Genomic DNA, 27,709 nt, shown 5'->3' with positions numbered 1-27,709 from the left:
ATAACACTGACCAATCAGATTCCACTACATCGTCCCTGCACAAACATACCACGCCCTTCGAGTCACTAACATGGCCGTCAACAGGGAGTGAGTCCAAGGATTTTGAGACGAATATTATTTGATTCTGCTAAAACACTCTTGATGATTGACGATACTACTTGCGGGTCGTTGATGTTACAGCTCTATAACGTAAGTTTACATTGATTTATTGTGATTTGAGCATGTAGCTAGTATCATTTAACCCCTAGGCCACCTCTAATAAACTGATAAACCAGCTGTTTGGATTATTTCTAAATGGTCTAAGGATGTTTGTATATAAATTATTCTAACTTTGACAGCTAAATCCAACAGAGATTAAAAGCAGGTTTTTTTTTCACAAGCCTAGTCGCAAGCAGCGATCAAACGTTCAACATGGAAGCTGTCTTTCACGTTAACACAGGGTTAATAATCGTAAATACTCTGAAATATAGTTCCTCATTATGATATGTAAGTAAATGCAAGATATTACTTCTGCCTTTAATAACTTTATGGAATACCACTGTTTATTTAGTGTATCTCTGTAGTAATATACACATTACTAAACAAATGTCTCTATAGAACTGTCATTTGCTTAGAGACTGTAACGGTAGTTGTCATTACACTATCATTACACTAACTTACCTGTAGTCAAAAGATTAAAGTCTCTGTAAAGTGTTTGTCTAATACTGTCTTATAAATCAGGTAAACACTAGTACTTTCTCTGAATATGTTGGATTTATGAGATTGTAAGTGATTTATTTGGGGTTGTTTTCGGCTATGATGATTAATTACAGCTTTGTGGGCCAGTTTAGATATTCAAAGTCAGTAAGTTTGCTTGTCTTACCTAGAAAGCTAAAGATTAAATGAGTAAATGCCACATTGTTTGAGGTTGTAGACTGTAGTCAAAAGCAGTTTTTATACATTACTGGCACCCTTATATAATTTACCTTGTTTACTCATTATAAAATCTACATTTTATATAAGTATAAAACCATATAAATATATAATATACCATATAAAATAAAGTCAAATATATACTCTTTGCCTTATAGACTTGCCTGAATTTTAATCTAAAATCTTGATGTTTGTTTAAAAAGAAAAAAATTCCCCAGACATGTTGTTTGTCAAATACCCTTATTTACAGACATGTTATTGCTCGGTATCGTAAGCGAGCAGTGTTACCGACTTTTATTTTTTTTATTTTTTTTTACTTCCGGTGAAAATAGTGGGACCTGGGAAAAATGTGCATGTCTTTATTTGGGAATATGCTTATTGCCATGAATTTTCCAGTAACTGCAGCATGTAAACTTGACTTGGATAATGATATTATTAATGGTGACTCTTTTTAATAATTCCCATTTTAACTCTTTCTACCCATAACAGATCCCTTTGAATGTAAGAAGAGAGAAGCCACACCCTCTCATAGATTACAGTTCCCTGGGCATCGACTACAGCCCTGAGAACCGTCCCTCAGACTGGCAGTGCCCGCAGGTGAAGCATCTTGAAGCTGGGGGCCGGGCTGGTATCGGGACAAGTGTGCACTGTAACTACCAGCTCTGGGCAGCTCGACAGAGCATGGTGAGATACAGCGGTTGCCATGGAGCTACAGGATAAGAAACAGGTAAGTTCTTGAGGAGTTTTCCTGCTATAGATGAGAGTAAGTTTGCTAGTCGTGATGTGCTCAGACTATTGATTACCACTGAAAATAATTTTGACCCACCCCTCAGTTTGGAAATACAAACAAAAATCACATATAAAGTAATGCAACAAGAGTTTTGGGATATTTTTGGGTATGACTTTATACATACAGTTGAAGACAAAATGATTAGCCCCCCTATGAAATCTCAATTCTTTTTCAAATATTTCCCAAGAGATGTTTAACACAGTATTACTTATTATATTTTTTCTCTGGAGAAAGCCTTATTTATTTCAATTTGCCAGGAATAAAATAATTATATATAAAAAAATTGGTTTGATTGGCTACAGAACAAACCACTGTTATCCAATGACTTGCCTCATTAACCTAACTTGCCTCATTGACCTAATTAATGTATTTAATTTGTACGCACAAGGAGTCTGACAACAGCCGGTGCTCCACATGGTGATCTGATCTCGCCATCATCGAGTCTGTCTGTGATTACATGAAGAAACAGAAAAACTGAGACAGACTAAATCCAGAAGAACTGCGGCAACATCTCCAAGACGCTCCAAGATGCAAAGCTACAGTACTGTGAAAAGTTTTAGGCGCTTGTGTAAAAATGCTGTAAAGTGAGGATGCTTTCAAAAAATAATATCGTAAATAGATTTTATTTATCATTTTTTTTCTATTATCTAAATCAAATCAATATTTGGTGTAACCACCCTTTGCGTTTAATACAGCTTTTGTCCTAGAGGCATTTGCACATAGCTTTGCTGGCAGGTTTCTTCAAGCGTCTTGGAGACGTTGCCGCAGTTCTTCAGGATTTAGTCTGTCTCAGTTTTTTCTGTTTCTTCATGTAATCAGAGAAGGACTCGATAATGGTGAGATCAGATCTCTGTGTGGAGCACCGGCTGTTGTCAGACTCCTTGTACATACAAAAATCTCACTGGATTATTACAATTAATGGCAAAAGGAATGTTTGGAAATGTAAACTGATATTTCCTACTGACACACTACAGCAAAATATAAAAATAACTGGCTTGATTACTCTCATGTAACATGACATAGCTTGAGCATTTGTGTTGCTAAAAACAACTTGAACTCAAATTCATTGACCCTGGGCTTGATCACACTTGTAGACCTTCACTGAAGTTTTTTTTTTTTTTTTTTTTTATTCTTCTTTGGCATATTTTAGACCACTGTTATACTCCATACAGGAAGCGCTGAAAAGCTGGTGGGAATGAAAATATAATATACGATTTTTTTCACGATCAAGCTCAGGGACACAAACTGAAAAAATGGATATTTGTTACTACATGTTTGTTTACAGTGGGAGTTTCGTTCATATTCTCCTGTCATGGGTAATTTCGCTCTGAAGTGTCTTATAATAATTAACAGTTCATCTTGAATCACGCCAGATTCTTTTTAATGGAGATGGAAGTTGTTGAGGTTGTGTAAGGCATATCGTCTTTTTGACTTTGGACATGAAGAAAAGCTTGATATGAATTTGTGTGTTGTAGTTTAAAATGTGCCTGAAAAGGAGTGAATTGGGCCAGAAATTCAGTGACCTTACCTATACCTCGTGGAAGCAGTAGCTTTGTTTCATGTATTAGCATGTTAAAATATTGTAAATTTGTCAGCAGTCACATAATTTATTTCACCTGCTCATATGTGACCCTGGATCACAAAACCAGTCACATATCGCACGGCTATATTTGTGGCAATATATGGGTCAAAATGATCATTTTTGTTTTATGCCAAAAATCACGAGGATATTAAGTAAAGATCATGTTCCATGAAGATATTTAGTAAATTTCCTACTGTAATTATATAAAACATTTATTTTTGTGAGTGAATGCAGCACAATCGCGAACATAAATGGACAACTTTACAGGCGATTTTCTCAATGTTTCGATTTTTTTTTTTGCACCCTCAGATTCCAGATGTTCAAATAGTTGTATCTCGGCCAAATATTGTCCTATCCTAACAAACCATACATCAATGGAAAGCTTACTTATTCAGATTTCATATGATGTATAAATCTCAATTTTAAAAAAACTGACCCATGTGACTGTTTTTTTGGTCCAGGTTCACATATATGTATATTTATGTGATTGAATTGATTGAGAGAATGAATTTATATTTTTTTAATCAATTAAACTCAAGTACCTTAAACATCTAAATTTAGCTGAATTTTGACAGCATCATCAAAGTCATTGGCAGTATGACTTTGTAAGACTGTATGACTGTGTAATTTGGCAGTAATGATGTTGCTGAGATCCCCTTTTTGGTTCTTGTCTTACCTGTATTGATTTTGCTGAGGTAATGAGAGTGTGCTGGGATAGTTGTTGCCATCGGACAGTAACAGCTGGATCTATATATATATTAACATTTTATGTCATATTTAATTTTTTTTAAATTTCAAAATAATGGCAATTTTTTCCACTTTATCTTTTTTTTTTTTAAATGTATTAAATATATATCAATCTGTCACTATTTAAAAATGGACATCCCTACTTTAGTAAGGTTGTAGGGTTCAATGAGGATGCTCTTTGTCCTGCCGCACCACATCACTGCTAGGACCGTAAATTGCTGTGTTAGCTGGAATGGATGAATGCCTGGACAGGGCGGCGAGGGCACACCATGCTTTTGCTTGTCTGTCAAGCCCCTTTCCCTCGCTTTATTCTCTAATTATTTCTCTCAAAAGCTCTCCAACCCTGATACTTGCTCATCCTTTACAGCTTTTCATTGTCATTTTACACCATTTTTTGCCTGTTTCTCTTCAGGCGAAGTGTTGCAGCTGCCTCTGCAGAGCTCTCAGACTAATTCATGCTAGAACTGACAAAACCTCCTTTCTTTTCTGTTCATTCTCCTTCAGCTTAACTGCTTTTAGCAGACCCACACACTGTTACCGGTCTGAAAAGAACAGTTGTGTTCATTCTCTCTGGTCAATTGCACTGATTTTAATGTGCAATGCTTTTTTAACTGGCAGACTACACAAGGGTGTCTGGGACGTGCCCAAAACAGAGCCTCTGAATGCGCAGAGGCAGAGACTGTCTGTCCAGACCGTGTGACTGGTGCTGAAACAGCAGCATACATTATCCCGTAGCACACTCCTGTCCAGCCCACACGCGCACCAGTCATACATTAGTCTGTCGGCAGCAGAGGGAGTAGTCGCAGCCATGATCCTGAAAAATGGGACCTGGTTCTGGAAGAATAAAGTGAGTGGATCTGTGCACACTTCCTCTAACAAACTCAGTTGTTTGTGATCTGTCTGAATCCGACTATCCGGGATCAACATTTAGGTCTCGTGTGCGAAGGCTTAAGTCTGTTGTTTGCGTGTGATTAATCTCGAGTACCGTGAACAGGTGGAAGTGCCGTGCCAGGTGTATGTGCACTTTTCTCAGCTCTGGGTGTGATTGTGTGGTGCATTTTTCAAGGTCTTGAGTGGTTTACCCATAATGGGCCACCGTGTGTGACCGCATGTGTCTGTGTGCGAGCTGATGGTAAATCTCTGCTCGTTGATGTGTGAGAGATGCTCATGAAAGGGTTTAGTTCAGGCATTCTCTGGCTGTGGGAAAGTGGTGTGTTTATTTATAGTGGTGGGCCCTCGTTTGCTACTACAGGACCCTAGCTGTCCGACAAAATCCACTGGTAATACTGGTAGGATAGCCAAAATGCGTCAGAGGGGAGAGAGCCTTTTCTTTTGTGACCATAATAGGCATGTTGAGCAATAAAAGTTTCTGCCTAAATAAATAGGTTTGACTTACTGTGTCGGCATTCCCTTAAAGGGTTAGTTCACCCAAAAATGAAAATTCTGTCAGTAATTACTCACCCTCATGTTGTTCCAACCCCGTAAGACTTTCGTTCATCTTCGGAACACAAATTAAGATATTTTTGATGAAATCTGAGAGCTGGCTCACTCCTTCATAGGCTTCTATGTAATCAATATCTGCCATGCCAGAAAAGTTAGTAAAGACATTGTTAAAATAGTCCAAGTGACTACAGTGGCTCAACCTTAAGTTTATCAAGCGACGAGAATACATTTTTGCGCAAAAAAACACAAAAATAACGACTTTATTCAACTATTCAACTTTTTGAAAATGTCAATTTCTACAAAAATTATTTTAGATTGCTTCTCAGATTTGGACAATCAGACCAGGTGTAAAAGGGTATGTGTCACTCTCGTCTACTTGGGATCCGATCGACCAAAAAGCATCTTAATAGCAGGTGTAAACAGGGCCTAAATGTAGCACTAGTTATTATTTATAAAGTATATACACCTCTTAAACATTGTAGAAGAATCTATAACAATAGGAGCTTCACATTTCTGCTTTTAAATTCTCTTACAAGTGCATTACTAAACATGATTTGTGTTTGTTTTTATAAGGGACTTAAAAGGAATTATTGTCTGTGGTACTAGACAGCATACTTAGGGGCCATTCACAGAATGCGTTGTTGCCGTTAAAACGCGAAAAGCGCTTTTTTAAGAATGCCATGCATTTCGCACGATGCTGCAAAAGACATGAAACTGCCATTTTGGTTTATTAAAATGAAGAAATAAACTACAGTGAATTATAACCAGGACCCCTCGTGCTCAGAAACATTGCAGTTGTACCAGTAAGTTATACTTCATATTTTTTTATTTATCAAATGAACTTCAATATCCAAGGACCAACATTAGCAGATTTTAATAAAAAGTTCATTTGATCACTTTAACTGGAAGTTTGTGTAATGGTGAAAGATTTCCTCAACGGGTTCAATGTTGTTCATGCAGATTTATCCCGTTGACCAACAAAAATCTGCTTGGTTTGAAAGTGGCTTCTATGTGAGCTGTGCTTCATACAGTACATTACTACACTATTGACAATAGACAATGGACCTTTTTTTGCCTGTGAAATTTTGCTGATATTTTGGTAATGTGACCGCACCTTTTGTCAGCAAAAATGATGTTGAAAGTTGAAACTCAATTTGCTTTTTCACATTTTAAAGGGGACCTATTATACAAAATTCACTTTTATAAGGTGTTTGAACACAGATTTTATCCACTAACCATTCAGAAATGTCCTGTTGCATTCTAAAAGATGAAACTTCTTCCATAGTCTCTCCATCAGTGTCCGACTCCGGTTCGAACATGTTAGGCTGGACGCCGCTACTGACAATTTCTGACATTTTTGCCAGTTTTTTTTGTTTGTTGCCGGAGTATCTGAAGCACAAGCTGTAAAGGTTCCGCCCTATTCTGGATGGGGGGCTGGGGGGGGGGGGGGGGGGGCTGGGGGGGGGGGGGGGGGCTGCAGCTCATTTGCATTTAAAGGAACACACAAAAACTGTGTTTTTGCTCACACCCAAATAGGGGCATATTTGACAAGATATAATAGGCTAAATCATCTGTGGGGAAATTATCTTTTCAGGCACATTCTGGAGAAACCAGAGACTTATATTACATCTTGTGAAAAGGGGCTTAATAGGTCCCCTTTAAATATTTTTACAACCTAATTAATATTCATGAGCAAAGCCATTTTATCACACCTGTCCCCAGAATTTTTCAAACAAAGTGACTTTCATGGATTGATTGGTTTGGTTGTGCTGTAGGAGGAGGAGGCGACTCCACTGGGACTGTCCACGGCTCAGGCTCTGTGCACCCTACGGGACCAGCTGTCCAACTTACTGGGGCAACACCAGAAATTCAGCCGGCGAAGATGCACGATACAGGTCTGTTCTGGATTATTCTGTTATCATCACAGTTAAATTAGTTTTGTCAGGGAAATCCTGATTTTGGTTTTACTTTTCGTTTTGCAGGAGCTGTGGGCTAAGAGCTTCCTTCACCATAACGACCGGCATTCGTGCTTCCATTGGCCAGGAGCTGTTCTCACTCTGGTTGTGGTGGTTGGGCTGTTGTGTTGTCATGGCAGCCAGCCGGACGGCAGGTGGGCAGGGATGAGTGATGGTGCAAAAAAACTTTTGAATGGCATTTTGAATGGATGTTATCAAATAGTTGGGATTAGCACTTTGTTATTTTGTTTTATGTAAGCTGCTTACCTTTTTATCTCAGTCAAGGCATAGAGCTGGTGAACGCAGGTGCGCTCTTCCTCCTGCTGCTGCTGAACCTCTTCCTCATCAGACGGCAGCAGTGGTTACGGACCAGCGAGATGGTGCGGAGGCTCAAGTCCATCATCTCACAGCTGAACGGTGAGCGGAGCAGCGAGTATATAAACATCTAAAGGAATCAGTCCTGCTTCAGGAAGTAATAATGATGGTTATGCTAGGCTTCATCCATTAATTTGCATTACATTTCAACGCAATGCTAAATATGCTTTTATAGTATAGTTCTTTCTGTCATTATTTATTCACTCTGATGTTCTTCCATTTCTCTAGACTTGTCGTTCCAAGTTTTAATAAGTTAATGTTCTCTTAACTCTTTCACTTTTTCCTCATGGGTTGCCAGATTATTTGGAGAGAAGTGCAGGACATCCAATCAGATGGGCCCCCTCTCTGTACCCTGACCTCTACACTCCCACCTCCCCTTCCTGGTCACTGCATTGGACATTCAGAGACGAGCAACTGGTCAATCTACCTATCAGTCTACTGGTGGAAGGTGATGTCATCGCTCTTAGACCAGGCCAGGAAGCCTTTGCGTCTCTCAGAGGCATCAAGGTAATGTCAGATCTGAATTACATGATTTTTTTGTTTGTGTATTGTGTAGATTTATGGATGGCTATATGCATAACAATTTTAGATATATTTTATAATATACATAATTACCACGGTACAATTTTTATTGTAGTATTATTTATACACTATTATAGCCTTTTGTAATATTTTGAATCAGATTTTTATTTTTTCATTTTAATTGAGTTATGTGCTTTTGTCATTTTCATAATCTTTTAATATTAGCTTATTAACAATAACAGGACTGCATGGTAACCATAGTTATTACAGAGATTGTTACTGTGACACAATCACAGCCAATCAGGAAGTATTTGATATTTAATGGGATGTTGGACCAATTAGATTTCAGTAGGTTGACTTCTGACTTGTAATGAATGCAGCCTGAATCATAATCATACGCTGTTCGTTCGTTAGCCATAGTAGAACTGGCCCCCCCGACTGAGCCTGGTTTCTCTCAAGTTTTTTTTTTTTTCTTCTACATTTCTGTCACCTGATGGAGTTTGGGTTCCTTGCCACTGGCTTGCTTAGTTGGGGACACTTAGTATTCAGCAATATTGCTGATTTGACTGCACTGACACTATTGCATGAGAACTGAATGATAGCATCACTGTTTTCTCCAGAGCTGCTTTATAGCTGAATTGAACTCATTCCATAATTGATGAACTTTACATATTGAACCAAACTGAATCAACACTGAACTGATTTCAGCTAAATAACGACTGCTTACTATTGTCTTTTTAGAGCTTCTTTACAGCAGAATTGAATTCAGTTTGAATTATTGAATTGATATTTTCCTGTTTATCACTGTAAATCTGCTTTGAAATTATCTATATTGTATAAAGCACTATATAAAAAAAGGTGACTTGACTAGGCAGAGCTACATAGCGTGAAGTCCTTGAAAAAGAAACAAAACATTGTAACAAAATGTTCTCTCGCTTATCGTGGCTGGTTAGTAAATAGTGTTCCACTATTTAAAGGAGATCCAGTATTAAGCTGGATGATTTAACTGAAGCAGCAATATCAGTATGAACTATATCCTGGTATTTTGTACTGGAATCTGAAACAGTACAAAAGAAAACCTTGGAGAATAAGAGTGTTTCTCTTGGGTTCTCTGGCTCTTTCACTCTGTTCTTCTGAATCACTGAATCTTCTGTTACCAGGACGACGAACACATCGTGCTGGAGCCAGGAGACCTTTTTCCGCCGTTCTCCCCTCCTCCCTCCCCACGCGTGAATGAGCGGAGGGGCCCCCACAGTCCTCAGCAGTACCGCCTCTTCAGGGTGGTTCGCACACCTATACTCGACAGTGTCAGGTTAATAATACCTCAGTGGAGTCAAACAAGTAGACTTTTTTTTTTTTTTTTTTCATGCCACCTTTTTCTCTTGTGATATGTGAACAATTTTATTTTCTCACACTAGTAACTAATCACCTTTTTCTGGCCAATAGGAACAGTCTTGACCTGGCTCTCTCCCGTCCAATCACAGCCCTTGATAACGAACGGTTCACTGTGCAGTCCAGTATTGCCAATTTCGCCTGTCCTGCTGTATTGGTATGATAAAGCTGAACACATGAACTAAGTTTTCAAAATGTTTAACAAAGTTTCACACATGTTGTGTCTGTAGCCTGTCTACATCCATTTTGACACCCATATTAACAGTTTTCTGTATTCACAAGTAGTATGCATGAGTTAAACTGTTGAGCCTGCTGAACTCAGCAGAAAATAAGGTGAAAATTTCATCCTAAGCCTATCAACCAACCTTTTGCATATTATCTTGTATGAAGGAGCGTAGAATCATCTGTCAGTGTAAAAGCTTTTGCAACACTCACATGCTCCAGATGCAAGAAGTGTAAAGTGGGACTAATGGTCATAACATTTACAAATTGTCTGTTTGCTGATGATGATCTTTGTTCAACTTTTTCATTTATAGGTGGCCTTTTTCTCTATTAACACGATCCGGTACTTCTGTGACACTCCTGGTCTCACCCCTGGACCATTCAACTTCCTTCAGTTGCAGGTCGATAATAGTAAATCACAATGCATTTGTTTTTTGTTTTTTGTTTGATTTTTAAAAAAAAATTTCCCACTCTGAAAATAGTAAATGTTAGGATAAGGTCATCATAGCTGTTCTCTTCTTCATTTAATATATTTTTATAATATATATATATATATATATATATATATATATATATATATATATATTATTATTATATAACACTAGGCCATTAGTGATTGGGCAAATGAAATTTTTGCACCCTTGAAGGGCATTGTGGGAAAGGGACAGTACTCGTATGATCGTTTCAAACAAAATCAAGCAACAAAATTGCTTCCCACAAGGCTGTTTGTGAAATCTAAATACAATGGTCAATTTAAGAAAGCAGTTTTGTTGTTATGGTTATGAGATCCTGGTAGCACATCCTTGTGATATGTTATGAAACCTGAGGTATTTTATTTATGATTGTTTTTTTGTTTTTTTTAAACATCATTCAAACACTGGTTATCAACCACAGGGCCTCATTAAATTTCCAAGAGCCTCAAGATCAAGCCAAAGCAACCAAAAATCAAGATTTTTTTTTTAATGCTAATTCATCCCTTTTTTAATGAAGAATCAGGGTTCCCACTGTCTTCACTTCTCCAATATGAGGTAGCCTTATTTTAAAAGGTGTAATTTCTAGACCTGGAAAAGTCATGTTATATTCATTATAAAAATACCCATGGATTTAAAAGATTTTATTAATTTACATTTTGTGCCAATCTCTAAAAAATTGTATCAGGTAGAATTTGTGAGTAAAAACTGGTGTTAAAGGTTTAGTTCACCCAAAAACAAAAACAAAATCTTTTTAATGAAATCTGAGAGTTTTTAGTCTCTCAGTTGACAGCCTACACATCTACCTCTTTCAAGCGCCAGAAAGACATCATAAAAGTAATCCATATGACTCCGGTGGTTTAACCTCAATTTTATGAAGCGACTCAAGTGCTTTGTTTGCACACAAAAAAACAACAACATAATTTCACGTTGCATCATAAAATTGAGGTTAAACCACTGGAGTCACATGTATTACTTTTGTGATGCCTTAACTAGCTTTCTGGGGCTTGAAATTGGTAGTCGCGGTAGTGGTAGTTCAACTCTCAGATTTCATAAAAAATCATTTATGTTCCAAAGTATCTTACGGGTTGGAACGACATGAGGGTGAGTAAATGATGACAGAATTTTCATTTTTGGGTGAACTAACCCTTTAAAAATCCTTATTCTTAATCCTTATCCAGTGCCATGAGGCCCTGGAATAATTTTGTGCCCAGTGGGGGGCCTTGGAGTCTAAAAGGTTGAGAATCGCAGTTCTAATGTATCTAAGGACTATTATTGGTAAATATTCCGAATCCGTACATATTTCAATATTTTGCATGGTTTTTTTTTTTGTTTTGTTTTTTTCAAAGACTGCACAGAGAGACATAATAACTAGAATTTAAGACACGACATTTGATGCAAAACTTTTATTTGGCACAACAATGTTGGTATTAATAGTGAATTTCGATCTTTCTTTCTTTCTCTGTCTCTCTTGCTCTCTCTAATGAATAGATGATGGGTGTATTGCCCATTTTACCTCTTCTGTTTCCTGTCATGTGGGTTCTGGTCAATGCATATGGAGAGGCCCGTGTGTTAGCCGAGTCCAGCCGTAACTCTCCCACTGGCCTGGTAAGGCAGACAGAACACCACATATTCATTCCACTCACTTTTTGCTGTTCATTAACAGTTTTCTCTCTCTCTCTCTCTCTCTCTCTCACACACACACACACACACACAAGCAGACACAAAACATACACAACTCTCATAACTCCCTAATCCCACTCCAACGTATATTGCTGCTAAATTATAACTCGCTCTATCTATGATTACTGTGTGTATTAACTTTGATTTGCAGCCATGACACTGCATGAGGAAGTAAAGCTCATTGGCCAAGCTCACACTAGTAGTAGGGAGGATTAGGGAGGGATTGCAGAGCCGAGGTGAAGCGGAGACCTGATCATCTGCTCAGGTGTTTAATCAGACTTTTTTCTTGTCCCAGCTTGCTAAGTTCTCTGAGGACACTCTAAGCAGCTACACGGAAGTGGTGTCCTCCCAGGTATATCCTCTGTATTCCTCCTCTCCAACCTGTTCCCCACACGCTTCTTGTGATCCTTCTCCCTTGCTCTGGGCCCTCCCACAACCTCATCTTTTTCTTCACCTTTTTGTTTTCTGATCAAATTTCTGTCAAATTGTCTATATCAAAGGATCACTATAAAAAGAGCCTGTTATTTTATTTATTTATTTGCTTCACCACCATTTCTTTGTTTGTTCTAATTTTTTTCTTTTAAAAGACCTGGCCACTTCATCTCACTTTGTTCGATCAAGTTCGCAAAATTAGCCAATACTCCCGCAATCTTTATTATTTATTTGCATCTTTTTCGCTTCTTGTGCTGCCGATTAGTTTAGCTCACCCACGCTGACCTGTGACCCCTTGGCCTTTGCCTGACCACCTTCTGCCTGCCTGAGGTTTGCATGATAGAGTATTATGCTCTCTCTATAGTGGTGGTGCTTGTCTGGACTACATTTTAAAAATGTTTTATCTGAGTTAATGTACATTTGGAGAACTTCTGCATGAACAAGACTCTTTTTTTTTTTTTTTCTCTCAAATTTCCAAAGTATGGTAAGTATTTGTCTGCATGGAAAGATGAGACATATGAACAGGCTGCAAGTATTTCTGCTGTGTGTTTTTTGGTTTAATTTCTTATTTCAAAATCTTTGTAATAGAAACAGGAAGATTTTAAGAAGTTTGGTCTTCATAAAATTCTAATTGGTTTATTGAACTGCTCTGTGTGTGTGTGTGTGTGTGTGTGTGTGTGTGTGTGTGTTTGTCTGATGATCTGACTCTTTAAAGACCCTGTGATTTTGTGGCTTTTTGTGAAGATGTCGGTTGAGTCATCTGTATACTACTATACTCCATAGAGTTGACATAGTTAATTTTTTAGCCGATATATTTAGATATATTTTTATAAATGCACTAGTGTTCAAAAGTTTGGGGTCGATGAGGTGTATTTGATACTCTTATGATCACCACCAAGCCTGCATTTATTTGATAAAAAATACAGTAAAAACAGTAATATTGTGAAATACTATTACAGTTTAAAAGAACTGTTTTATATTTTGATATATTTTATTGTGTAGTTTATTCTTGTGATGGCAAAGCTGAATCATTAATTCAGTCTTCAGTGTCACAAGACCCAGTTCAGAAATCATTCTAATATGCTGATTTGCTGCTCAAGAAACATTTCAGGATTGTTTGATGTATAGAAAATTCAAAGGAAAAGCATTTATTTAAAATATAAATGTATATTTTAACATATGTTAATGTACAATAAAAGGTTCTCCATTTTACAAATTGTCTGAATGGAGCCATATGTGTGAGTTTGCCTAATTACCTAAATAGCTCTTTGGTTGTTAGTTGACATTATCACACGGCCTAATTGATGTCATTGGAAAAGAAAAGTTGTTCCATGGGTGGACTAACACCTTGTCTACACCAGACGCGAGTGGCTCGGCACGACAAAAGCAAATCAAACATTATAATAAGTGATGCTGTCTACACTGGATGCGGCACGACAAATTCCCGAGAGTAAACTGACGCCCTGTTCTAATGTTCTAATTCTCACGTACTTCAAGCACTCGCGCAACTTCTGACACAAAGAACAAATGGATTTGCCACTGTCTCATTGTCACGTGTAGTGTAGACAGCCTCAGGCTGTTGTGGTGCGACGTGCCGCGTCCAGTGTAGACACATTGTGAGTCATTATGTTTTGATTAAAGACAATTTTTTTTAGAATTATGTGCACTGATGACTCATTCACAATCCAGGAACATGCATTAGGTAATGTAAGTGGGGTCAGTTTTGATTTCATGCTGACTTTAAAGGTGGATTCATGGACATCTAATGTGCGTCAGATATATTCACCTGCAACTAATTGTTTTCAGTTCTTGCTTCACAGTACTGCTCTCCTGTAGCTGCTGCCTTAAGCTTTCATTTGTTTGCTTCAGTTTCAAATCTTCTGTGATTCAGTCAGTTCAATTTCTCTCTCCCTTCTCCTGCTGCAAGGTGTATTTATCTTTATGAAACACCTCTAAATATCTGAATGCACCAGGACCAACCCAAAACTGGACATGCTACTGCTGCTTTTTCCCCCCCTGCCTTATGCTTCAAGGTCTTGTCTTATAGATCTTCTCTTTGTTTGTGTGTGTGTGTGTGTGTGTGTGTGTGTGTTTTGTCAGTGGATAATATCTAGGTTTCATAAATTCTGACACTTTTGCAGAGCCGTTCGAAACCCAGAGGTGCTGATGCATGGATATGAGTTTCTGTCAGGGGAGATGATGCGACTCACACCATGTTTGTGTGTGTGTGTGTGTGTGCGTGATTCTGTGCAGGAGATGCTACGCTGTGTGTGGAGACACCTGGTCAGTGTGCTGAAAGGAGAGTCCCAGACCCTCTGTTATACCTCCAGTCTACTGCACTCGTTGGGTTCCGTCACTGTGAGTGCCCCCCCTTGTGTCACATAAACATATTACACTTCCTACTTGCAATTTGATGAAAATAAAAAGATCAATATTATCTTATTAACTAAGGGCAGTTTTCCTCGTCCAATATTTAAAATAGTGGTCAATCAAAATGTATTTTTAATAGCAGGAACATTCTATGAATTTGGTCCCATTCCGATTATTTAACGTTTCTTTACATCCTTGAGATACTGCATCTGTATCATGCTGTTAATTAAGTAAATAAAGTAAATAAATATGCTTATATTGCAAGAAGGCATGCATGCAAAACCGCAAATAGGCTAAATGTTAGAAAATATGAACACGTGAAATATGCTTTTTAAATCACTATCTTAAATGCATTTAAAATAAAACATGCTACATACATCTTCAGCCACTTTATTAGGTACACCTTGCTTCTTTAATTCTTCGTGGCATAGATTCAACAAGGTGCTGGAAACATTCTTCAGAAATGTTGGTTCTTATTGACATGATAGCATCACGCAGCTGCTGCAGATTTGACGGCTGCACACCCATGATGCGAATCTCCCATTCCAACACATCCCAAAGTTGCTCTACTGGACTGAGATCTGGTGACTGTGGAGGCCATTTGAGTATAGTGAACTCATAGTCAAGAAACAAGTTTGAGATGATTTGAGCTTTGTGACATGGTGCTTTATCCTGCTTGAAGTAGCCATCAGAAGATGGGTACACTGTGGTCATAAAGAGATGGACATGGATAGGCTCAGATAGACTGTGGTAGACTCACACCTTTACACCACCACCACCAGCCTGAACTGTTGTTACAAGGCAGGATGGACAAGGCAACATATTTCCAATCTTCTGTTGTCCAATTTTGGTGAGCCTGTGCGAATTGTAGCCTCAGTTTCCTGTTCTTAGCTGACAGCCAGTGTGGTCTTCTGCTGCTGTAGCCCATCTGCTTTAAGGTTCGGCGTTGTTTGCGTTCAGAGATGTTCTTCTGCATACCTCGGTTGTGACGAGTGCTTATTTGAGTTACTGTTGCTTTTCTATCAGTTCAAACCAGTCTGGACATTCTCTGACCTCTGGCATCAACAAGGCATTTTCAGCCACAGAACTGCCATTTTCTGTAAACCCTAGAGATGGATGTGTGTGAAATTCCTAGTAGATCAGCAGTTTCTGAAAAACTCGGACCAGCCTGTCTGGCACCAACAACCATGCCACGCTCAAAATCACTTAAATCACCTTTCTTCCCCATTCTGATGCTCATTTTGATGATCATCTTGACCATGTCTACATGCCTAAATGCATTGAGTTGCTACCATGTGATTGGCTAATTAGATATTTGAGTTAACGAACAGTTGAATAGGTGTACCTAATAAAATGGCTGGTAAATGTAAATGGAATGCATTTACAAATCATTTTAAAAGAATGCCATATAAACATAGCATATGTTGTATTGCGTGACATAACTAGAAAAGGACATTCATTTGTTATTAAAATATATTTTAAGTGTTTTACCATTCTCATGCTTGATAGGAAATGTAGTTTAGAATGAATTCCCCTAATATTAATTTAAATTCAAAGAATCATATACTTTATTAACTGATAATGAAGTATTTTGTTTTATCATATGTCCTTTTCCACTCATAGGTGCTATGCTGTGTGGATAAGCAGGGTATTCTGTCCTGGCCCAACCCCAGTCCTGAGACTGTGCTGTTCTTCAGCGGACGAGTAGAGCCTCCTCATGACAGCCAGGATGACCTCAGAGACGACCTGTCAGTCAACTCCCTCTGCAGGACAGAGGGCGAGGAGGAACGAGATGAGGTACTACTGATAGCTAGACTGAAGCATCATAATTACAATTTCTTTTAATTATGATCATTTGAATTAAGTTACTTCAGAAGTTTTGAAAATATATAATTATACTGTTAAGTCTGTCTGGACTTGAATAAGTTGTTATTTTAGCGTCTGTGTTTTGTCTCCCTTCAGTCTGTGTGTGCTTTTTTTCTTTTCTTCCTGTTTAGCCTCAGGAAGGTGAAGCACTGCTGTGTTTACCAGCATTTGAACCCTCCCTTCACATGGCCGAGCAGGAACCCAGTGAGACGTCACATGACACCGCCCGTTCCTCGGACACTCAACGCCAGCGAAGAGGACCCCAAACCACCCGTTCCAAACACCCATCGGGCTCCAACGTCAGTTTCAGAGATGACACTGAGGGTGGAGATGACATTGCTCAGGTAGGACTACTCCTGCAGAGCTAGTTTAGCTCATGACTATGCACTTGTGTTCATGTGTTTTTTGTATGTCTCTATTTCCAGCCATGTGGTGTGGGTGATGATCTGTGTGAAGCAGAAGATTTTGTGTGTGACTATCATCTGGAGATGCTGAGTCTGTCCCAGGATCAGCAGAATCCCGTCAGCATCCTTTTTGATGACTCCGGTTGGCACAATCACCTGCCCTCTTTGAAGCCCCTTGGCCTGAACATCCTGTTGAACCTGTGTAATGTCACCGTCACCCAGCAGCTCTGCCGATTTTCAGATCACCTGTCCAACCTGGCGCTGCAGGAATGCCACGGGGCGGTTCTACCCGTTCACGTTCCCTGGGGCCTCTGCGAACTATCTCGCCTTATAGGTAAGTGTGAGAGGCATGTTAATAAACATACATGGCCATGATTTATATTTTTTGTGGATTTATTCGTACAAATTATTGTTTTTGTAACTATTGGTTTTTGGCAAAAAGCATACAAAGCAATCTTTTTCTAGTTATTATATTGTTGTGATTTTTTTTGGTTGCACAATAATCTGCACTTGGGTCTTTATTCATTCTGTACCCCTGTAGCTTTTATGGGCCACCCCGTCCCAAGATTCCAAGAATATAAGAACACAAACAACATTTTTAATTGCAATCAATATAGAGATTTAAAATCAACTGGCAAAATCCGTACCTAATTATTGGTCAGCATCTAGTCTGGCAGGGCTTCTAGTCAATTGTAATGTTAGATTAATTGTTGTATCCTCACATACTTTAGTTAGACCCTTCCGAAGACCCTTGTTGTTTCCTGTTCTGTTGTATGTCAGGTTTCACTCCGGGAGCGAGAGAACTGTTTAAGCATGAGAATCATCTGGCTCTGTACCAGCTTCCTTCAGGAGAGAAGGCCAAAGAATCTGCCCCTCGTCGCCTCCATAACTTCACTAAACGCCAGCCCCCCATCAGTCACCTCATCAGTCTGTTTGTTAGGGACAGCACTACCAGTAAGGCCCTTGTTTTCTGTCCCACTTCCTGTTTATCCTTGGTGGTTTGTTTAGTCACTGACCTTTGCCTTTTGAACTCTCTTCAGATAATGTGCAGATGCTCTCCCACGGCTCGGCCGACCTCATCCTGGAAGCCTGCACGGATTTCTGGGATGGCGCGGACATCTATCCGCTGTCTGGCACTGATAGGTCAGAGACACTAATTAAAAGACTGACACTAGTCATTCAGTTTTCTTAAAATGCAGAGTGAAGAATTTTGTTTCCGTACTGAAGTACTGGTCTTATGCCCCATAGGAAAAAGGTTCTAGATTTCTACCAACGTGCCTGTCTGTCAGGATATTGTTCTGCATTTGCCTATAAGCCTATGCAGGTGGCATTGTCTGACCAGCTCAATGGAAAGTGTGTGGAGTTGGCTCCAGGCCCTGCACTCTTTTCTGGGGTGGAGCTTCCCAGTACCACCCCCATCAAACACGGCAGCCGCAGGAACAGCTGGAGCTCTGATGGTGAGAGACATGGTCTGTTCAGCTCATGATCTGGAGTGTAAAGTGAAAAAATATATATCTTTGATATGATTGTTTGTTGATGGTAGGTAGATAGATAGATAGATAGATTGATAGATATGAAAGAGATGGATGGATGGATAGAAAAATTTATAGATAGATAGATACGTAGAGAGTTGGATGTGTAGATAGAAAAATAGATACATAGGTAGATGTGATCTAGATATGTAGATGGATGGACTGACGTATATATATGTATATCTATACATAGATAGATATGTTGATACGTAGTTAGATGCATGCATAGATAGATATATAGTTAGATAGATAGTTAGTTAGATAGATGCATAAGATAGATAGATAGATACATAGATAGATAGATACATAAGATAGAAAAATATTACATAAATCAAGCTTACCAACTCTAACATACATATGCACTGTATGTGTTTCAGAGGGTATTGGAGAAAGTTTGGAGAAGGAGGACTGTGTTCAAGCTCTGAGCGGCCAAATCTTCATGGGAATGGTGTCATCCCAGTTCCAGGCCCGTCTGGACACTGTACGGCTAATTGAGAACCTGGTGGGAGCCTGTATCCGGTTTGTGTACTTCTCCATGGAGGATGAGCTACGCAGCAAAGTATGACACTAATGGGAAAGCCAACTCGGTGAAAACTTGATGTATTTGGGATTTCTATTTTATAACCTCTTAATGTTGTCTGCCCGTAGGTGTTCGCAGAGAAGATGGGATTGGAGACGGGCTGGAACTGTCACATCTCTCTGACTCCAAATGGAGATGGTCACTGCGATGGTGCTCCGTCCAGTCCTAGCCAAGCAGGATCCCTACATGACGACCTTCTGCAGGGTAACTGTGTCTGCACACAAAGTTTACATAAACTGCATTTTTACCCAATGTGGAATTTATTAAAATGAATCATCTCTCTGTTCTTAGATTCTCGTGATGATGCAGAGGGCCCACTACTGCCTGAGGATCAATCAGATCTTGCCAGCTTCCAGCCTACTGACAGTGATGTGCCCAGTTTCTTAGAAGACTGCAACAGAGTAAGCAGTCTACTCCAATAGCATGTTGTCACATCAGACTCTAGTGCCAAATTTACAGTGCAACGGTGGCACAGAAGCGCTTCTGAAGTGGCATTTTGGTGTCTTTACACAGACTGTTTAATGTTGCTCAGAGGTGGCGTTTATACTTCAGTTGCAACTGTATACTTTGATGCTTGATTTAGTCTGGCTTTTATGTGGCATTGTATCTTTACCCTAAATTTTGAACAGGCACAGAGCAGCCTTGCAGTTGCGAAAAGAATAATTGGTGCTTTTTCCTTTCTGTTGTTCTGTAGGCCAAACTTCCTCGTGGCATCCATCAGGTTCGTCCTCATTTGAAGAACATAGACAATGTGCCTCTACTGGTGCCCCTGTTCACAGACTGCACCCCTGAAAGTGAGTCAGCCTCAAGACCAGCTTTAAAGTCGACATGAAACAGAAGTTGCGATCATTTTTGTCCCGTCATTGTGACATACTGTATATCTGAGTGTAACAAATGTAGGACAGGAGTTGATTTTGTCCATGGGGAATCGATTGGATCACTGTCGTTTGTTAATTACTGTGATCTCATGTGAGTGACAGGTTGCTGGAGGAGAGGATTATTGCCCCGTCAGAGAAGAGATGTTGTTGTGAGGGGGTGGGGACATTATTTTGATTGAAGATTAGGCACATGAATTTAAGAAAAATAATGATGTGCACAGATAAATCACTGCTATATTCCATTAAAAAAAATCGATTTCATGGTGACTTTAAAGACACCTTGAATTGAAAATGAAGGTTTTGTGGTTTTTAGTCCATGTGTGTTATATCCTAGTGTACTTGCATTGAGTCCTCAAATGTTTGTGTCTCACAGCAATGTGTGAAATGATGAAGATCATGCAGGAGAACAGAGAGGTGACGTGCTGTTTGGGGAGCTCCGCAAACTTTCGTAACAGCTGCCTTTTCCTGCAGAGCGACATCAGGTGGGTAGCACACACATCACTGTACACCATAATTAAATATATGACCTATAATCTTATGCAAAGCTACTGTCTAAATAATGGCAATTTTCAAGAAGCTAAAAGATAGCTTTGAGTTTTTTGTCTGCATAATTCCCATTATTTCATACTTTAGATTACTATGAAAAATTATTATTATAAAAAATTGTTGCTATGTTCAAATGAATTAAAATCATCTGAGATTAAAGTGATCATAAGAATTTGAAAATCCTCACTCTGTGTGTTATAGCATCTCCCTGGATCCCCTGTACCCGTCCCGGTGCTCGTGGGAGACGTTTGGATATGCTGCAGGCTGCGGGCTGAATAAAGACTGTGATGAGCTGTCTCCACTGGGGCTCAGTGCTCAACTCAACAGCCTTGCCTGCTCTGTGTCCTTCCATCAGGGCGAGAGTGTCAGCATGGTCAAACTCATAGAGCAGGTTTGAGGAGATCTCACATAAACACTCTTTCTGGAATGCTGTTGATCACATGGGAGCAAGAAGATACAAGCTCATTCAGTGCATTTATCTATACCAGGGGAGCCTAATCCTTTTCCTGGAGATCTACCTTCCTGCAATGCTCAGCTCCAACCCTTCAGGAGCACTGGATAAATACAGACAGGTCTGTTGGATGAGGGTTGGATCTGAACTCTGCAGGTAGGAAGATCTCCAGGAACAGGATTTGGCACCCCTGGTCTATACTACTGTTTAAAGGTTCGGGGTCAGAATGATTTTTTTTTTTTGGTGTCACACCAAAACTGCATTTATTTGACCAATATACGGTAAAAATATTAATATTGTGAAATATTTAATTATTGTGATTTAAAATAACCATTTTATATTTGAAAATATTTAAAAATGTAATTTATTCCTGTGAAAGCAAAGTTGAATTTTTAGCAGCCATTACTCCAGTCTTCAGTGTCACATGATCCTTCAGAAATCATTCTAATGCTGATTTGGTGCTCAAGAACATTTCTTATTATTTTCAATGTTGAAAACAGCTGTGCTGCTTAATATTTTTTTGATTTTTAATATTTTTTTGTCTGTCAGGATTCTTTGACTAGAAAGTTCAAAAGAACATCTTTTATTTGAAATGGAAATCTTTTATAACATTATAAATGTCTTTACTATCACTCTTGATCAATTTAATTCATCCTTGCTGAATAAAAGTATTAATTTCTTTAAAAAAAAAAACAACTTTCTGACCCCAAACTTAAGAACAGCATGTGTACAAAAAATGTTTAATTTCATTATTAGACAGATGTAAAAAAGAGTGACCATTCATTTATTAGGAGAAGGAGAGTGGTTGCACGCCAGACTCAAACCTGCATCTTCCACATTATAACCACTGCATCACAGCTCAAGCAGAAAAAAAGTCAATGTCCTGAAAAATAATATGATTTAGAATATAATTAGGACTAGTCCCAGTCCCATTCTCCCATCATAATTAGACTATGCCTAATAAAACTGTCTTAAAAAAAGAAAATGATTGAATGTGAGTGCTGTTTCTGATGCATCTTCAGGCGAGACACACTACCTACGGCATTCGCAAGTGCTTCCTCTTCCTACTGCAGTGTCAACTAACACTGGTCATCATTCAGGTGAGAAAAGACACACTGTGTCCAAAACCGATCTGCGTGTTACGTACATTCCTAATTCATATGTGTACCCTTGATGTTTTGGTTTTGTAGTTCCTGGCCTGCCTTATTCAGCTGCCTCCTCCCATGAACATCACAGACATACTGTGGCTTTCCTGCTTCTGTTACCCTCTGCTAAGGTAATAGAGAAGAAGTGACAAAAAAGATGCATGTAGCATAGTAAAACTTGTACACTGTGTCATATCTGTAACCTTTATATATCAAAAAATAAATGTTGGGCATTCACAGCGTGTCATTCCTGGGAAAACCTCCTGACAGTTCGGTGATGACAGTCGCTACTGGAAAGAATCTGGACTCCATACCACGCAAGGTCAGTCATGAGACCACACAGTGCAAACTATTTAAACAATTTTGACACACATGTGCATTCATGTTATGTTTGACTCTCTCCCACAGACCCAGCACTACTTCCTGGGCTGGTTCCTGTTGAAGTTTGGTCTGACGATGTTGGCCTACTTAGTTGGCTTTGGGTTTTCTCTACAGGAAGTGTGTTCTAGAGCTGCTAACCTCACAAAAACTGATAACAGCACCATCACCTGCACCCACATACTGACATCCAGGTACATGCACACACTAAAATGTCATTTTCTCTATGTTTAGATTATATGAATTAGTTATGAGTTCTAACCAATGATTAATATATACAGCTCCCAGGATGCCCCGCAGTGGTTTGGTGAATTCTCCAATGGGCTGCTTCTGATTCAGAAGATCATGGCAGGGTTTCTAGCTTTGCACACAGGTCACTTTAATAAAATACACTGCCTCATATGAATAGTTACTAGATGGCTTAGGATTTTTTTTTTAAACATTATCATTATAGTCATGTTATTTATTATTTCTCTCGCTCTCTTGCAGTGGTCATCTCTCTGAGTTATGTGCACCGTTCACAACCCCTCTGGAGGATGAACCCGTTCAGTAACACATGGTGGTGTCTCACAGTGCCTGTGGTGTGAGTGTTTCATGTAGAGAATGTTGTTTTCATTAGCAGAGTCACATGTTAACACGTACTCATACTGGATTTTCTTCTCTTCCCCTCGCAGGTTGTTGGGACAGGTGGTGCAGGCTGTGATAGACTATCATTTGTGGCAGGACAGGAGTACAGAAGTGGTCTTCACTGTACATCACATTCCCCTGTTCGTCTGGCTGTTAGTCTCTCTGTCCATCGTACTTGTGGTGCTAATCAATGAAGCAGTAAAACTGCATGAAATCAGGTAAGAGGATAAATGTAGAGGGTACCCGTGATAATTCAGTCTTCACTTACTCACCTTTGTCGTTCCAAACCTGTATGACTGTCTCTCGTCTAGACTGCGCTTTTTCATACAATGAATGCATATTGTGACCAAAGGCCATCAAATTTGTAAAAAAAACAACAACAATTGTCCAAACGACTCATTTAATAAATTCCTAGTCATCTGAAGCTGTATGACAGCTTTACACCAGCAGTAGACTTAAATGTACACTGTCATTTAAAAGTTTTTTCAGTAAGGACACTTTAAATTGATCAAAAGTGACAGCAAATGCATTTATAATATTATCAAATAATTATATTTCCGATAAATGCTTCTGAACTTTTTCTATTCATCAAAGAATCCTGGAAAAAAATGTATCATGTTTTCCAAAAATATATTTAAGCACCACAACTGTTCACACAACAACACATTAGCATGATGTCTGAAGGATCATGTGACTCTGAAAGTGTTATTCTCCTTCACCATAGCTCTGAAATCTCATTTTGTTCATATTCAAACTTGTCGAATCATGTTCAGTTCACAATTTGCACATTTTAATTCGTCAAAAATCAGCATATGGCAAATACAATACGTGAATAAAGTAACGTTTCCCATCCCATGAAAATAAAACCGGCACTTCCATTGAAATTAGCACAAAATAGAAATGGAAATGAACGTCGTAACCACTGAGGAAGCCACTGTAGCTCTTTTATTAAACGTAATAATTTGCTTAACTTCATGTTTTCTGTCAGTCGCTGACTTATAGCTTGTGACTGGACTCACATGACTTGAAACAAAGTATTTATTCAATAAATATGATTTCATATTAATTTATGAACATGTTTTTGTCGATGACAGACATGTCTATTTCATTTAAGCTTTAAATTTAGCCTACATAAACCATTAATCATTTAACCCAGAGCTAGAGTTTGATAACCAGTCAAATATGGCTCTGATTTCAGGGTACGAGTGCGTTACCAGAAGAGACAGAAGCTTCAGTTTGAGACTAAACTGGGAATGAACTCTCCCTTCTGACCTGCGTCTGTACAGGACGGCATGGATCATTCTTCAGTGTCATGTTCGTTTTTGTGGTGGAGAAGATCATGGTTCCTTTGGATTCCCTTCAGCAGAGCTCTTCCTGCGACACCTCCAACGGGCGGAACCTTATTTCTGCCATGAACGCCACTGAGGGCTGCGTTTTTAATCTGTGAGATCCTGGACTATCTCATCTTTATTTTGAGTACAGCCCACATCAATGTCGTTTGAGGGATGTTCGCCTGCATGCTGCTTTGGTTTGGACAGGGTCATTTATTAGAGGGATTATTTTTCAATGAGGCCATTCCTTTAACCCCGCTCGAAACCTCAAACTAATGCATGATATAGCAAATGAATACCAAAACGTACAATGGAGGGCTAAATTAGCATGATTTTTTTCCCCCTCTCTATTTTATTAGAGAGTGTTTTTATTAGCTGTGAAATGGGGATTTTCTTTCCTTCTTTTCTGTTTCAAACACGAGACGATTGACCGCTCATGCGATGAGCTTTAGCTGTAGGTTCTCTGTGTTCGTATTTTAGCCGTCACTCGTGCAGTTCATTTACTGTCATAAGAGCTTGTTAAAGTCTGTATTAACAGGTTATAATGTGAATGTCATCGCCTCAACTTGCCTCATATTCAGAGGGGAAATATATAATTCTTTGTGATACACAAATGAGTTTATTTACATGAATATATCTGCCAGAGCAACTTAGCTGAGAAGCTTTGCTTCCAAAATCAAATGTAGCCAGTCAATGTGAAACTGTGTGCAAACTATTTTTCTTGCTTACCTAAAATCAGTCAGGCTTGAAACTTCTTTTACAATTCAAAATCAGATGAAATGCATGAAATCTTTTTTTAGTCTTCTATTAGACAATTTTCTTAAGTTCAATCAAAACATAAAGGCTTTTAATCAGGCAAAGCAAAAGCTTTCCAGCTGAAGGAAGAATGTTCCAACTCTCATTCAGTCTACAGAGACATTTTAAATGTTTTTACTTGGTTTTAAATGGTTTTAAATGCACTGAATTTTTTTGGGATACATTTGCATGCCAGACGACAAAATCTCTTTTTCAAGATAATTATTTCTGATGTTCTGTAAAGAATATATCTAACTCTGGATAGGGTCAGGCTCATTTTAATTTAACGTTTTTGTTATGATTTTGTCCAGAGAATTCTGTGTTTACTGGTAAAGAGGGATATTCATTTTTTTTATTGTGTTCTACCTCTAGCTGATTGCCTCACTATAAATAATTCAAGGCAACTTCATGAAGTTTTATTATTCTAATTGATCCATTTGGGCTGCAGCTATGGAGTATAAGGGGCTCACTTACAGTGTCACCAAATGTACATATTTAAACAATACATGAAAGTATATTTTCTGACAGTGACCAGCTAATCTCCAAATTACCAGCATTCATTTTTTTCCAATACTAGTGCAATTCTCCAACATATAACCTGAAACCTCTGACTTACCATAGACTCATCAAATGGAGAATTTAAATGGGTAGTTCACCCAAAAATGAAAACACTCATCATTTATGCACCTTCATGTCATTCCAAACTTTAAATTCTTCTCCGTAATGTAAAATATGTTTTGTAGAATGTCAACCCTTTTATCCATACATTGAAGGTCAGTGGACATTTATAATATACTATATCAACTTTTATGTTCCACAGAAGAAAGAAAATCATTCATGTTTGAAATGACATGAGGGTGAATAATTGATTTTCATTTATTTTTTAATTTACTTGTTCGGTGAACTGTCCCTTTAAGTTGCTGCTAATCCAGTGTAAGTGGCATATTTAAAAAGACTGATGTGCACAGGTATCATGGGACATTTAGAACCTAAAGTCAAAACTCAGTATTTTCTGTAGAAGCTGCCTTTCCTGTGAGCCACAGTCTATCCCCTTTTCTACGTAATGAACCGAAAGATGTCTTAACTTAATATCCTTTTTGTTCCTGTGTTGCTGTTAAATCACAGAATGCATACTGTAACCTCTAATCTAATGTGATATTTATTTTAAAATGATTCAATATGTCTGTACATCTTAACAGCAAATGATTGCAACCTAACCGCCTTTTCCATAACACATCTAGAGATTGTCATAGACACTGAATATTCATAAGAGTACGTAGTGCATTTTTGCAATGCTTGTTACATGCTTTCTTGCTCATTCACCAGGTCTTATGATGTGTTTAGAGGTTGCATAATTCTTGCTGTGGTTTGATGTTTACGCCACAAGGCCGCTCAGCACCACGACTGTGTAACTTAGGAACTTAAATAAAAAAAGATGTCCAGAGGCTCTGAATTGGTGCTGATTTAGTGGTATAACAATATGTACAATTAAGATTTTTTAAAAACATTTCACCATAGAGAGAAATTAGTTTCAGGAAGCACTGATCTGTTATGTACAAACGGTTGTAACAGGAAAAAAAGTTTTGGGATGTGAGTTTGTGAGCAGTTTTTGTACAGTTAGCTTTTTTGTAATTGTTTTTGAAATGTTCTCTTTTCACTTATTTCCTGATGTATGCATGATAAAGACCATTAGAATGCAAGGGTTTCTTGATTTCTCTACTCATCTGCTGGATATTGAATATGTTGACTCAGTCATGCATGTATTAAAAATGTTGCTGATGCTTTTTCCATCAGTCAGAAAGGCTGTAATCTTTAAGCCAGGAGTGTGAATCAGAACCTCTCTTCAAAATACATGCCTGGGCTACAAACTACACTGATTGACTCAACATACAGATATATTTGCTATTTATGAATGTTCATAAGATTTATAAATGTTGTACAGTTTGTATTTTTTTAAGATGTCTTTAACATTGATTTCTCCCCTTCCCTGCAGATTATTTGTGAACCAATGTTATGTTAATAAATTTGTTCTTTTTAAAACAAATGTGTGCTGTTTTTTTTTTTTTTTTTTGCCGTTTCATAAAAAAATATCACTTTTCAAATTGTGAAATTGTAATATTTGACTGTCCTGATCATCCACTTCTGCCAACATCTCTATTTTTACATAATGCAAAATGTGAAGAGATGGTGGGTAAATTAATGTGCTTTATTACAATTCAGAATGTCTCCTATAAACTGAAGAGTACCATAAAGAAGCTATGTTTATGCTTAGCTCTGAATT

General features: G+C 38.4%; 1 protein-coding gene across 2 annotated transcripts; it reads left to right on the top strand.

The window, feature by feature from the left end:
- The first annotated feature begins 55 nt into the window (after nt 1-55).
- Nucleotides 56-26,933, top strand: tmem94 (transmembrane protein 94). 2 transcript variants are annotated; one of them, XM_079851766.1, is made up of 32 exons: nt 56-189; nt 1,402-1,639; nt 7,250-7,369; nt 7,457-7,584; nt 7,710-7,846; nt 8,103-8,311; nt 9,487-9,638; nt 9,773-9,875; nt 10,255-10,341; nt 11,902-12,018; nt 12,389-12,445; nt 14,779-14,883; nt 16,519-16,692; nt 16,893-17,105; nt 17,187-17,499; nt 17,946-18,119; nt 18,206-18,308; nt 18,414-18,622; nt 19,075-19,256; nt 19,346-19,481; nt 19,569-19,678; nt 19,972-20,071; nt 20,529-20,637; nt 20,903-21,092; nt 22,175-22,252; nt 22,343-22,428; nt 22,538-22,619; nt 22,706-22,869; nt 22,957-23,048; nt 23,165-23,258; nt 23,350-23,520; nt 24,501-26,933. In XM_079851766.1, the coding sequence occupies exons 2-32, from the start codon at nt 1,616-1,618 to the stop codon at nt 24,571-24,573; spliced, it is 4,092 nt and encodes a 1,363-aa protein (XP_079707892.1). In that variant the 5' UTR covers nt 56-189; nt 1,402-1,615; the 3' UTR covers nt 24,574-26,933. The 2 variants fall into 2 exon arrangements, with proteins under 2 accessions (XP_079707892.1, XP_079707893.1); XM_079851767.1 differs by lacking the exon at nt 12,389-12,445.
- Nucleotides 26,934-27,709: the final 776 nt, after the last annotated feature.

Source organism: Squalius cephalus (assembly GCF_949319135.1).
Source record: "Squalius cephalus genome assembly, chromosome: 19".
NCBI lineage: Eukaryota > Metazoa > Chordata > Actinopteri > Cypriniformes > Leuciscidae > Squalius > Squalius cephalus.
The sequence above is the reverse complement of the archived record's forward strand: the minus strand, read 5'-3'. Positions and strand labels throughout refer to the sequence as shown.